The sequence below is a fragment of the Lynx canadensis genome, chromosome F2 (assembly GCF_007474595.2).
Source record: "Lynx canadensis isolate LIC74 chromosome F2, mLynCan4.pri.v2, whole genome shotgun sequence".
Taxonomy (NCBI): domain Eukaryota; kingdom Metazoa; phylum Chordata; class Mammalia; order Carnivora; family Felidae; genus Lynx; species Lynx canadensis.
In genome coordinates, this window is record NC_044320.2 from 70,738,297 (window position 1) to 70,751,565 (window position 13,269).

Below are 13,269 nucleotides of genomic sequence, written 5' to 3' on the forward strand. Positions count from 1 at the left end.
TAACAACAGGAACACATCTGACTGAAGTGGGGCCTTGACGGAGTTTCCAACGAGATACTGGAAGCTCAAAAACGCTCCTCTGTGGCCTCAACATAAAACCTCCAGTGCTACAGTTTGCACACCTGAAGCCCAAATGATATGTACAACAAAGTTCCCCTTAGGTTCCTAAACAGGCACCGTAATTCTGTATGCAAGCAGCACATCATTTTTAAGAACGACACTGCAAAGAGATTTTGATGACGTCTTATGTCAAATATTTGTTTTCATCCATATGATCATTAAAGCTTATAAGCCAGATAAATCGTGGGCTAGCTGTTGGGCCCAAACAGCATTGGCTTAATGAAATCAGGCAAAATGTTGGTTTACCAATAGCAATATGTTCACAAGAAAGTGTTCTTTGTTTTTGTTGCCCAGACTACATCTCCCTTTCCAACTAGTTGCATCTGACCGTGGCGCTTCAGTAAATAAGAATCGTTTCAAGAACACACTTCGAGAGCAATCAAACAGTTTGTATTTGAGACTACGCGGCCAGTTCAGCCGCATGTGTCGGTTTCTCTCGACATCAACCCTACTTCATTGCTTTGCCAGGAGCTTCGAACTCTTTATCTCCTAATTTTTCATGTCATTCTTTAAAAAAAGAAGAGAAAACATGCCCCTGCATACAACATTTTATCCAGCCCCATTCATTCTCTTATTGACCAAATCCATTGCATAGATTTTCTTTCTCTCTGATGTTACATGGCTATATAGGATGTGCTGGCAAGGAGACGCCCCCCCCTTCAGTTCTGCCACAGAAAGAAAGCCCTAGAAAAGCGGGAAATCCATCTCAGCCAGACACACAATAGTGATGAGGCTCTGCAGCCATTCTTCTATGTTCCTTAAGAAATGTTAACGAATTCTTGTTGGTAACCATGAAACACAGCAGTATCCGAAAACCAACATAAAATGCTGGGCATTCATGGCTTGCCCGCGAGGTCTTTGCTTCTAGAAGTGGTGACATCTCAGACATTAGCTGCCTGAGTAGGAGTGAGTGACAGCCTGAAACTAAGACGTTCAATTTTTTTTTGGATTGGAAACTAGTCACAAGACAACTTAGAGGGTAGTAGCGAATGTGGGTCATTCATTAAGAAATGATGTATTCTGTGATTTTATTGAACGTGGCATCCAGATGGAACATCTGTTCCCGGGCCACACAGTAAAATGCACCCTTTTTGCCCTGACTGCTTGGAAGACAAGGGTCCTCCTGTTCCATACTGCCACCCCTCATTCTTTTCCTATGGGTTGTATTTCTTGATGATGTATTACTCTGCCGGAAGTGAGTAGTTATCCAGCCAATGCATACCTTCACCCTATAAAAAGAGGACCGCATGCTGGAAGATCGCCAAGGTCATGGCCAATTCTACGGACAGCTGAAAACAGTTAAACTGACTTATACCACCCAGGCAGAAGACAAAATTTCCCTCTGGCTCAGAAATCTGAACTAGACCCAGGCATTCTCCCAGATTCTTCCTTTCTCCCAAATCAGGTGGCTCACATCTTCCTCACTTCCTCTAGGAGGGAAGGGTGTTTAGGAAACAAAGATGGAGGCATTTGGTCAAAAGGATCAGAAATAATTCTACCATACAGTACAGCTGGCCAAGACCCCAAAGCATTGGCCCCTCCAGTTGTGTAGCATACAGTGTCGACCAGGGTGGATCATTTCTCTGAAGGTTGGGGTCATTCTTCACTGGTATGAGTGGAGATGCAGCTTGGGTTGTCTAGATTTCTTCCTCTATAAACACTTGTCTGCATCCCCGAGAAGTGCTGAGGTTTTAATAAATAAACAAAGTGGGAGTTATCGCATATACTCAGCCAAGCCTTGTTTATGATCAGGCTGTACCAAATACGAACTCAGGCATTCTTGGAAATTTCAAGAATTGACTGTTTTGACTCTATGAATGTTGTTATCACATAGCTAAAAAACAAAAACCAAAAACCTGGAGGGGCCCTGGGTGGCTTAGTCTGTTGATCACCTGACGCTTGATTTTGGCTGGGGTCAGGATCTCACTGTTGTGGGATCGGCCCCACATCAGGCTCTGCCCTGGGAGGGTGAAACCTGATTGGGATTTTCTGTCTCTCTTTCTGCACCCCCCCCCTCAAAATAAATAAATAAATATTTGAAACAAAAACCTGGAGACAAACATCTTTAAATGTAAATACATAGTGAAGGCATCTGAATCTTTGCTATGTCAGGCCAACTTTAGCACGCTGGTACAGAATTAATAACCAAAATGTTATGATTATGCTCATGTGCATGAATGCTGCAATGTTGCTACTTTTTGCACTGGGGTGCTATGCTGACCCTGGTCTTTGGATTCCATTAAAGCCTGTGGTCAGCACAGAGGAGGCACTCAGTAAGTACCTGCTGGATAGACATGGCCAGGGCAGGCGTGGCCATTGCTGCCTGCCCTGGACTCTGCAGGTTAGAACCCCTGTCTGTGTATCTTCAAGGCCACTCTGGCTCTGCTTTTCCTCACACTGACTCTGTTCCTCCAGGTGGCTGACTGTAGAGAGAACTCCATGCAGTGCACCTGCTACACAAGGGAAATACAATGTGCTTTTCTGCTATGGCAGCTTCTGAGCTTCTGAGAAGGAGCCATTGTTCCACTACCATCGGGCTTGGAGTTTCTCTTTCAGTCCTGAGACATGAATAGCTTTTGGGAAATTAATGAGCCAAGGAGACTGCCATACAAGGGGCACCTGGGTGGCTTAGTTGGTTAAGTGTCCGACTCTTGATTTCGGCTCAGGTCATGATCTCACGGTTCATGAGTTCGAGCCTTGTGTCGGGGTCTGGGCTGACAGTGTGGATCCTGCTTGGGATTCTCTCTCTGCCCCTCTCTCTCTCTGCCCTTCCCCTGCATGGGCTCTCTCTCTCTCTCTCTAAATAAATAAACTGAAAAAAATTTAAGGAGACTGCAATTTAAGACCTTAAAAATGATAACATTCCTTTTCCTTGAATGGCAGATTGAGCCCAGATCAAAATGCAGATTGGTACATCTGAGCACATGTGAGGGGCCCTCCAGAAAACAATGAGGATGAAAATTGTCAGCCACGGTTCAGACCAGTTGGGTCTCCATGAACTTAAATCAGTTTCCTGATTTTCCATTTCAAACCCTGGCACAGTGTTTACCTACCCTAGTCTCCAGGAGACAAGGGACCAGAAAGATTCCTACGATAAAATAGCTTTGGTGACACAGTCTGTTACCCTGTGAGGCTTCTCTGGACCTTGACTATAATAATTAGAAGAAGGAAAATATTTTTTAAATCCAAGCACCAATGGAAAACAAGGGTACATATGTATACCATTTACTTCTACTTTTCAAGCAACAAAATATCAAATACGTATGGAGCACCTACCCTGTGCAAGACACCTTGCTTTCGGAAGAAGCTGGCTACATGGCTGCCCAGAAAATCCCCAGACTAATCCCCTAAGTCCGGAGGCTTGAGCTCTATTGAAGCTTGCTACGTCACCTAAGCAGGAATGGGCACGGGGATAGGCAGATATTTTTACATCATTGTTTAGAAGCCACAAAACTTAAGAGATCTTACCATCTATGAGACTAAAATTTAAATTAAATCGTAAGTAGCTTTGCTTTTATTAAAATTAAAGATCTTAGGATAATTCTGTGAAATAACACGAATTACATTATGGCAAAATGAGCTTGTAATTTCCTAATAAATGCGATGCTCTCTCAAGAACCTATATACACACCATGTGGAGGGCGGGGGGCAAAAGAAGAGGTCCTTGGTAGCAGAAAGGCTGTTGACCCCTAGGTGACTTCTAAGGATCTCCTGGTTCTAAAATTTCCCAAGTCCTGATAATAAGGGGAATAATACAATGTATGTTTATATATAACTGTAATATTTTATATACAATTTTTGTGGAGGCTGTTTGTCCTGCAGACAGAAGCTGCCTGCACTGGTACAGCCCAGAGGAGCCTCCTCAAAAGCAACGAGAGGATGGTGTAAAATATAAGCTTTCTCTCCCTGCCTGCCCCGGAAGAGGCCACCTGCTTTCCGGCTCTGGCAGGGACACAGCAGTTCTGATCTGGTCCGTTTCCCTTCTCCTTTCTGTGCCAGTCCTGTTTGGTCCAGAATAGCACCCGGCCCCTCCACCAGAGCGAAAGCACACACCCCAGGCCTGGAAAATCAGATGCTCCCTTTGCTGGCCGTGGTGGTGGCTTCAGAAGGCACAGAACCTGGCTTTCCAGAGCGCTTGCTTTTACTTTTGCCCAGAAATGCCAGGAAACTGCTTTGTATTTCTTTGAGATCAGCAGCTCCATTGTCCACAGCGGCTCTCAGGGCCTTAGGAGAGACCAGCCAGCAGAGGAATGAGGCAAGGCATCCTGGGCCACTTGTGACACCTAGTGGGCTCAGGAGGCGGGTCCTACGGGGGCCTTCTGAGCGCTGGGTCTGAGCAGCCCTCTTCTGAACCACCCTAGCTGCAGGCTCTGGCTCCGGAGAAAGGCCCCAGTTCCTTACTCAGAATCCAGGTCTCAGGATAAACTTTACATAAGGTTTATTACCAGGAATCGTTAAACAACAAAACATACCTGTATATATTTCAATACATACATGTGCATACAGGTTTATATGTCCATACATACACAACATATAGTATATGTATGTCCGAGCATATGTACACATATATAATACATACATATATATATTTTTAAGTATAACTTCTCCAAAAATGACTAATCATCCACCAGTAGCTCAAGACAGTGCATTTCTGTGTGTGTGTGTGTGTGTGTGTGTGTGCCTTTTAAATAATATCTATAACCATTTTAATTACTTTATCGGAGATAAAGGCTACAACCAGAAAGCAATTAATAAGCACTGCCTAATAAGTGAAAGAGATACCACAAAATTGACGCACTGATGAAAAGACCACGCACTTGCTTCCTGAAGCAGAAACGTCAGGCCTGCAATCCCGAACCTGAAGCAAGGTTGCCGGGTCCCCACCACAAGCCATCCCCTCCTCCTTCCTAAAGGGGAAAAAAGCCCCTCTGGCTGGGGCCTATCCTCCTGCATGAATCAGGGAGCACTCCCGCCCGGGAAGTCTTCATCACGCGGGACACAGGGACAGGAGCCTGGGTCATAGGTACCACCGCCGAGGTTCTGGAACACACAGATCTATGGTCACCTCACTTTGCAACTTCTCATTATATGAAATAATAAATTTTCCATACCCTTTAAAGCAGTCCAACCAGAGTTGTATCTTATTTGCAGCCAAAATAATCATAAGTATGACAACACCAATTTACTGTTATGTGCTGGACAGTTTTATTAAGCTGGGCTCCCTACTTTCCAAACCTAAAACGTATTCCAGTAGTAAATTAGATAGGAGGAAAGAGTGCTTCTTATATACGTGGTTCCAAAAACAGAAAGTGACAGCTGATGGCCTGGAAGCAAGGAAATAGACTAAATTGTAAAATGAAGAGCAGAAACAAGAAGTTAAAAATGCAAAAGTGTGTCAGAGCAGAGAATGCCACACACTCAAAAGCCTATAAAAGCATCATTTTCTTAAAAGATCAATATTGAAAGAAACTGTTTGGAAAAATTTCCATCTAAACCAACAATTCTTTTTAAGTTTTTCTGCTTAAGGGTTGAATCAAACTTATCTGGAAAAAGAAAAGAGCTAGTTAGAACCACTAATTCACTGGGAATTTTACACATTTTAGATTCTACCCTACATATGCCAGAAAGCATTGTTCTGAGCCACTAGGAACTCAGAGGCCACATAATAAATAGTGACTAGGTTCCAATGAAAGTTCACAGAAGCCCATTTGACCCCAAATGGGAACTGTGGTGGCAGGGATTGGGACACGGCGTCTACCCATTAGAAGGTGAAATGTTGGGGCGCCTGGGTGGCGCAGTCGGTTGGGCGTCCGACTTCAGCCAGGTCACGATCTCGCGGTCCGGGAGTTCGAGCCCCGCGTCAGGCTCTGGGCTGATGGCTCAGAGCCTGGAGCCTGTTTCCGATTCTGTGTCTCCCTCTCTCTCTGCCCCTCCCCCGTTCATGCTCTGTCTCTCTCTGTCCCAAAATAAATGAACGTTGAAAAAAAAAAAAAAAAAAAAAAAAGAAGGTGAAACGTTATCCCGCAGAACAGACCCAGGTCATCTGGCTCGGACCAAGGAAGTACTTCTTAAAACCATGCTACTGGGAGTATGCTGCCCCGTTAGCTGCCTGCCCATCTCTGGGCAATGCAAACTGAGGCTGGCTGGCAGCCTGGGCTGGAGAACAGATACCGTATCAGGGGGGAAGCTGGACCTTTAAGATCTCCAATTCTGTTTTCAATTTTCCCATGGCCTTTTGAGCTCTGAGGACTCAGAGAGGTTATGAATGGTGGCTGTTCTGTCCCTATAATTTTCTCAGTCAGCACAGACCTCCATCAGTGAAGCACCTGACACCAGGCACGGTTCCACAGGTGGTCCCTCCTCGCTGTGTCACTGCTGGTACCAGTCTCCTCAGTGCCCATCCTGCTGCTGTCTAAAATCCCCAAGCAAAGGATCAAAGATGTCACCACTTGTGAGAGCAGGAGTGGGCAGGACACCTTGATGGCCATGGTGGGGTGATGAGATGTGTACACAATTACTAGCTCCTCTGGCATAGTCTTGGAGCTTGACTCTGATGTCTTCCCTTCTCCAAAACCTGGGTCAGCTATGCCTTTGTCCATGAAGACTTCTCTAAGAGTCTTCCCGGTTGAAAGAACATTTCAGCAGGTTCTTACATCTCTTGTCTAGTACCTCTTCCACTCTGCATTATATTATAGTTATTTGTGGGCAGATCTTATCTCCCCTACTAGGCCGTAAGATCCTATAACCAGGATCCACGAAATCCAGAAGAAATTAGCTCTCTCTCCATCTAGGAGCTGACAGTTTGGCTGAAGCAATTGGACAATGCCCCAAGGATGGGTTTTGAAAGTAGCAGCTTTCATTCAACGCTAATTCATTCATAAGCAGCAGGCATGTACAGGGTGTCTGATGTGTGTCGATTGTGTGTTGGACATTGAATTGGATTCTTGAGGAGGGCATAAGGTGAACAAATGTTATACAAAGACTTTACCCTCTAGAACCCACCATCTAATAACGGAGGCCGTCACCTTCTCTGATTCTCAACATCAACTCAGAGGCAGAACTTGGAATCAGGACATGGCTCGTCACCCGAAAGAGATGTAACTCTATAACTGATCACCTGGAGAAAGAGCGGCAAATTGCTATTTTATTTCACTTGACTTCGGACATTCCAACAAGTCTGAGGGTATGCTGACTTTATCTAAGTCTATAGAAATAAGGTAAGGACAAACCACAGGAAGTGTCATTGTCCCGGCCCATGGAGGGATTGGAGAGAGAAGGCTGGCACTAGAGGTGCGGGTAGAAAGTATGAGGAAAAGCAGACAGTGTGCTTTATCTTACAGAGGACACGAACACAGAGTGTGGAGCCAAGCTGCCCAGCTCGGAATCCCAGCTTGGCCATTTACTAGCTGTATGACCTGAGACAGTTGCTTAACCTTTCTGTGTCTGTTTCCTCACTTGTGAAATGGGAATAGTGATAATACCTTTCTCATACAGTTATCGTGAGGATTTAGAGAGTTAATGCAGTAAAGCGTTCAGAATGGTGTCAATAGTGTGAGTTGTTACATTATTACGATGACTGCGCCGTAGCCTGGCCTGAGAGCAGCTCAGAATCTGGGCGGGACAATCTCACCTCTACCAGTAAGGTCAGTCTCTTCACTGTGGAGACACAAAGCCAGGTTCTCAGCTCCCATGACCAACACTTCCCAGAGAATGTCAGCTGTTAACCCGGGGACTAAATGAATTTCCAGATCCCTCCAGTCTCAGCAGAAAGGCTTCACCAGACACTTGCATGTAATATTCCCAATGGAGCAGAAAATGTGGAGATCCTCCTCCTGGACATTCTCTCTTGCCTCAGTGTAAGCCTAGTTATCCGAAGAAGACTCTCACAGTGACATCCCTCCATCCCCAAACACCTCAAGACTACAGCCAGTCTTCATTGGTTCGGTGTTAGTTATGGCCCTCATCCCTGGACCTGAGTCCCCGCATCAGCCTTCTGACGGCATTTAGTCCATACTTCCCTGCGAATTCCACGATCCTCATAAAACCCAGACTTACTTTGTCATTGTGTCATTTCTCTGCTCAACTGTGTCCGGTGAGGAGATACAGATGAAAACAAAAATGGCATAGAATTGACCTGCCATCAGGATAATGATTAGAATTGAATTCTGATAATATCAAGTACGAAAGGTAGAGTCTGGGGAAAGGACATTTTCACACATGCTGCTGGGACTATCCATTAGTACCGTCATTTAGGAAGGCCACCGGGCAGTGTGGGCTATTGAAAATACACATACTCTCTGACCCAGCAACTACAAGGCTCCAAGTTTACCTGAGGGACTTCCTGTGAGAATGAAGGAGGCATATCAAGGACTTTCATTGAGTCTCGTCCTTTGGAATAGAGAAAAAACTCAGAGGAGCTAAATGCTCATCAATAGGGAAATGGCTAAACTGTGACATATTCTGGAATACTGGAATACTATGTACCGGAATACTATGCAGCATGAAAAACATGAGATGTCTCTAGATTTACTGGTATAGAAAGATGTTACAGTATGTTATGGGATAAACCACGCCCTGCCCCCCAAATTGGACTGTTGAAGATCCAACTGCTAGCACCTCAGAATGTGACTGTATTTGGAGATGGGGCCTTTAAAAGATGTAATTAAGGTAAAACAAGGTCTTTAGGGTAAGTCCTAATCCAATATGACTGGTATTCTTGTAAAAAGAGATTAAGACACAGACACACAGAGGGAAGTCCATGTGAACATAACAGGGAGAATGCAGGCATCTACAAGACAAGGAGAGAGGTCTCATAAGACACCAACCCTCCCAATACCTTGATTTTGGATTTCTAGCTTCCAGAATTGTGAGAAAACACATTTCTATTGCTTAAGCCACCCAGTTTGTGGTTTGTTGTTGCAGGAGTTGGATTAGCAAACTAATACATAATATTAGATATTTTCTATGGGTATGGATAGATGTGGGTAATATCTAGAAAATAGAATGGAAAAGGGTCCACCCTACTCTGATAGCAATGGTTACCTTTGGGAAAAGTTGGGATTGAGATTGGGAGTAGTGGTTAAAAAGATTGTAGCCTTAAAAATAAGGTTTTAATTTTTACAATGAGAAAGCACTCATATATTATTTGTACTTCAGTTTAAAAAAAACCCTCTTTCACAGCACTCCATTAAATACAGTATGCAATATATTTCACGCCCTAGATGCAACAGTCTTTAGAACTTCCTTCCGTGCCCACTCCCATCCCCCACCCCTCGCGCACCTGTTTGCCACACCAGACTATCCCATCCCTCTGAAACCTCTGTGCCTCTTTCTATCCCATCTGCCTAGAATGCCTTCTCTACCTTTTTAAGCCTGGGTGGCTTATTTTCACCCTTCAAAACCTAGCTCCAATGTCACCCAATTTATAAATATGTCAACAAACGTCTTACTCATCAGATTTTCCAGAGCTATACTTCTCTGTTCTTATTCGTGTGTTCGCAGCACCTATCAGTGCTTATGGGCAAATGCTCAATAAATGGTTCTAAATTCACAGATGATAGGAATGTTTTCTGGCAGGTTGTTTTTTCAATCCAGGGTATCCCAAAGGCACAGCATTTCATTCTGTGTGTGTTAACAGACTCTCTAGAGACTAACACTGCAAACATGACATGAGCGAGGTCCAGCCTTTAACTGTTTCTTTAATACAACAGGGATAACTAGATTTCTGCGCCAGCCAAGCCCCATTTGTTTTCAATTCTAGTGAAATCGTTGAGAATGTATTGCAATTTATTTTATTCAAGATCTGTGCCCATAAAGGTCTGCAATTACTTAACCCACAATAGGCCCAAATCAAAAATGCTTATTGACCTCTGACTTGGAGGCTCTGATAATGCAGGTCTTACCTCTTCATCGGCTTGGGCGAACATTCTCTCTCCAGATTGGAGGATGTGTGTTTCACATGCATTGCATTGTAGGAAGTGTGAGTATAGTCATTTTCATCACTGTAGTCTGGACCAAGTAACGTCCGGGCCCACGTTCCCATGTCATAAGGAGGAAGGGTTCCTCCAAATTCAGAGGGCAAAAATTCAGGGTGGATTAGCTGGTGAAGGCTGTTTAGATTATTTCCATGCAGGAAAATCTGCAAAGGAAAAAACAACTATCAACAAAAAAAAACCCAAACCTACGAGCCACTATTTAGCCTAAAACACAATTTAGCGATGACAAATTGGATGCGCTGCTGGTGATCATGGTGTTTAAAGAGGCATCCAATTTTGTGTCTGCAGCTTAATCTTCGTAAAATGTTAATTTATTGCTCAGAAAAGGGGCTGAATTAATAGTCCTTAAAAAATGAAGTTTATGAACAAATTGGGTCTTATTTGGCCATGGCCCAAATTTACACATACAGTAATCTAATTATCCCTACTGATAAAAAGGCTATGACGTAGACCACGCAAACCCCCAATCATGCTTCACATGCATCCCCACATTGTTCTCTTCCTTCCTCTCCCCCCGCAGTGCTTTCTGCCCTCTGTACCCTGCCCCCATCTCACCATCCTTCCCAAACCTTCACCAAGTGGCAGCCTCTTCTTCATTCTGTCCCAGAGGCACCCGCACACTCTGGTTCTCCTCCTCGCTTCCCCCAATTAACTAGTATCTGCTGACTCCTGTTTTCTCTGGTCTGTTCATTTATGTCTTGCTTCCCCACATGAAGAGAAGAATCCTCGGGAAAAGGGGTGATGTTTTCTTACTCTATTAATACGTTCCTAGCTCCCAGGGTGATGTGGACACGAGGTAAAAGCCTTATCAATCCTTAGGCAGTGGAACTGAAAACTGTGGCCTGAGAACTTATGGGTATTTTTGCAGCCATCTTCCATTTGTGTGTGGATTGAGGGCTGACACGCACATAAATTTGCATCTTCTGAACATATAGTGGATGGTGATGGAAACTGGCGGAGCAGGGGAGAAAACATCCCCAGATCACAATTATTTTCAGACAAATCCACAAAGTGGATAAGCCACTAGTTGATAATTACCATTTCCTACAATTTAGGAATTGACTCCCGAAAGTCTACTCAAAGCGCACCTGTGGAGTGATCTTGGTTCCCACACTTCGTGTTGCAAACTCAATGCGCATGAGTTAGGCAAGTGTAGGACCACTGATTATATTCACATAGGTGTACGCATGCATACCAGTTAGCCTTTCTGTAATATAAAGTGACTTTTAAAATATTTAAATATAGGGGCGCCTGGGTGGCTCAGTCGGTTAAGCGGCCGACTTCGGCTCAGGTCACGATCTCGCGGTTCGTGAGTTTGAGCCCCGCGTCAGGCTCTGTGCTGATGGCTCAGAGCCTGGAGCCTGTTTCAGATTCTGTGTCTCCCTCTCTCTGACCCTCCCCCATTCATGCTCTGTTTCTCTCTGTCTCAAAAATAAATAAACGTTAAAAAATTTTTTTTAAATTTTTAAATATAGCATAATATACCATAAAAGTATTATCAATTATGCCATATACTATATTAAAATATACCATGTAATGGACACATACACTTACTATCTTGCTCTGTTACATTGATTTCAATTTATGATATAATGGCATCATTTAGAAAGGAAAGGGACAAGAAGCTAAGTGCTAAGATTCTTCAGAAGAATATGGTAGCACTTCAGAAAACAATGTATATTTTCAGACAGTGGATTTCAATTTTAATAAGAATGATGGCTTTTGAAGAAATTCCCATGTTCTAGCTTTTGCAAAACACTTTTCAGGAGGAGCTAAAGTATCTGAAGCATGGAAAAGCAGAGCTAAATATTAGCTCCGGTTTTTAGAGCAAATATTTGTACCCACCCACCTAACACCTCCAGTTCTTTTGTTTGTTTGTTTTTGAATTCTTTATACTTTCCATTTTATTTGTGATATTCATTTGTTTGTTTCAAGTTTTTAAAATTAAATTCCAGTTAGTTATCATATAGTGTAATATTAGTTTCAGGAGTAGAATTTAGCGACTCATCATTTACATTCAACCCTCAGAGCTTATCACAAGTGCCCTCCTTAATACCCACACCCATTTAGCCCCTCCCTCACCCACCTCCCCTCCAGTAACCCTAGCGTTTGTTCTCTATAGTTAAAAGTCTGTTGGGGTGCCTGGGTGGCTCAGTTGGTTCAGCGTCCGACTCTTGATTTGGGCTCAGGTCATGATCTCACAGTTCATGAGACGGAGCCCTGAGTCGGGCTCTGTGTTGACAGAGCAAAGCCTGCCTGGGATCCTCTGTCCCTCTGTCTCTGCCCCTCCCCTGTGTACGCGTGCACTCTATCTCTCAAGATAAATAAATAAACATTTAAAAAAGGAGTCTGTTTTATAGTTTTCCTCTCACTCCTTTCCCCCATCCTCATCTGTTTTATTTCTTAAATTCCACATCCAAGTGAAATCGTATGGTATTTGTCCTTCTCCTGACTGACTTATCTAGCGTAGCGTTATACACTCTAGCTCCATTCACGTCATTGCAAATGGCAAGATTCCATTCTTTTTACGGCTGAGAAATATTCTATTGTATATATATATACCACAACTCCTGTATCCATTCATTAATCGATGGACATTTGGGCTCTTCCCATAATTTGGCTATTGTTGATACTGCTGCTATAAACATCGGGGTGCACGAGTCCCTTCGAATCGGTATTTTTGTATCCTTGGGGTAAATACCTAGCAGTGCAATTGCTATATCGTAGTTCTCTTCTTAACTTTTTGAGGAACCTCCATACTGTTTCCCAGAGTGGCCACACCAGTTTGCTTTCCCACCCATAGCCAACACCTCCAGTTCTGAAAGGACAAATGAGTGCTGTGGAAACTGGCCGTCTCTCCTGCAGTGCTATGGGATGGAAGAACTCAGCAGATAGGAGGCTGGATTCTTCACCTGTCGGATTCTGTTCTGTGCCCAGAGTTCCAGAAACTCCCTTCTATGCCCTGAGCCCCAGTTGGCAAAAAGCTTCCAAACGTCCCTGTCTCCTTAGGCTGGTGAGTTCTAGTTCTTAGTTCCACGCTTATTTGGGGACAGGAGAATTACCCCTGCCTGCTGTACTATTTCCTAAGGATCTGGAAGCAGCTGAGGTCTAGGAGTTGGGGATAACACAGAGCGTGTATGTGGGTGTGTATGTA

General features: G+C 43.9%; 1 protein-coding gene across 1 annotated transcript in view; it reads right to left on the bottom strand.

Moving 5' to 3' along the window:
• CLVS1 (clavesin 1) overlaps window positions 1-13,269 on the bottom strand; it is a 171,938-nt gene that overhangs the window by 18,967 nt on the left and 139,702 nt on the right. Inside the window, exon 5 of the mRNA XM_030303731.1 lies at window positions 10,023-10,258. Coding sequence (XP_030159591.1) covers window positions 10,023-10,258 — 236 coding nt within the window. The remainder of the gene's footprint in view (window positions 1-10,022; window positions 10,259-13,269) is intronic.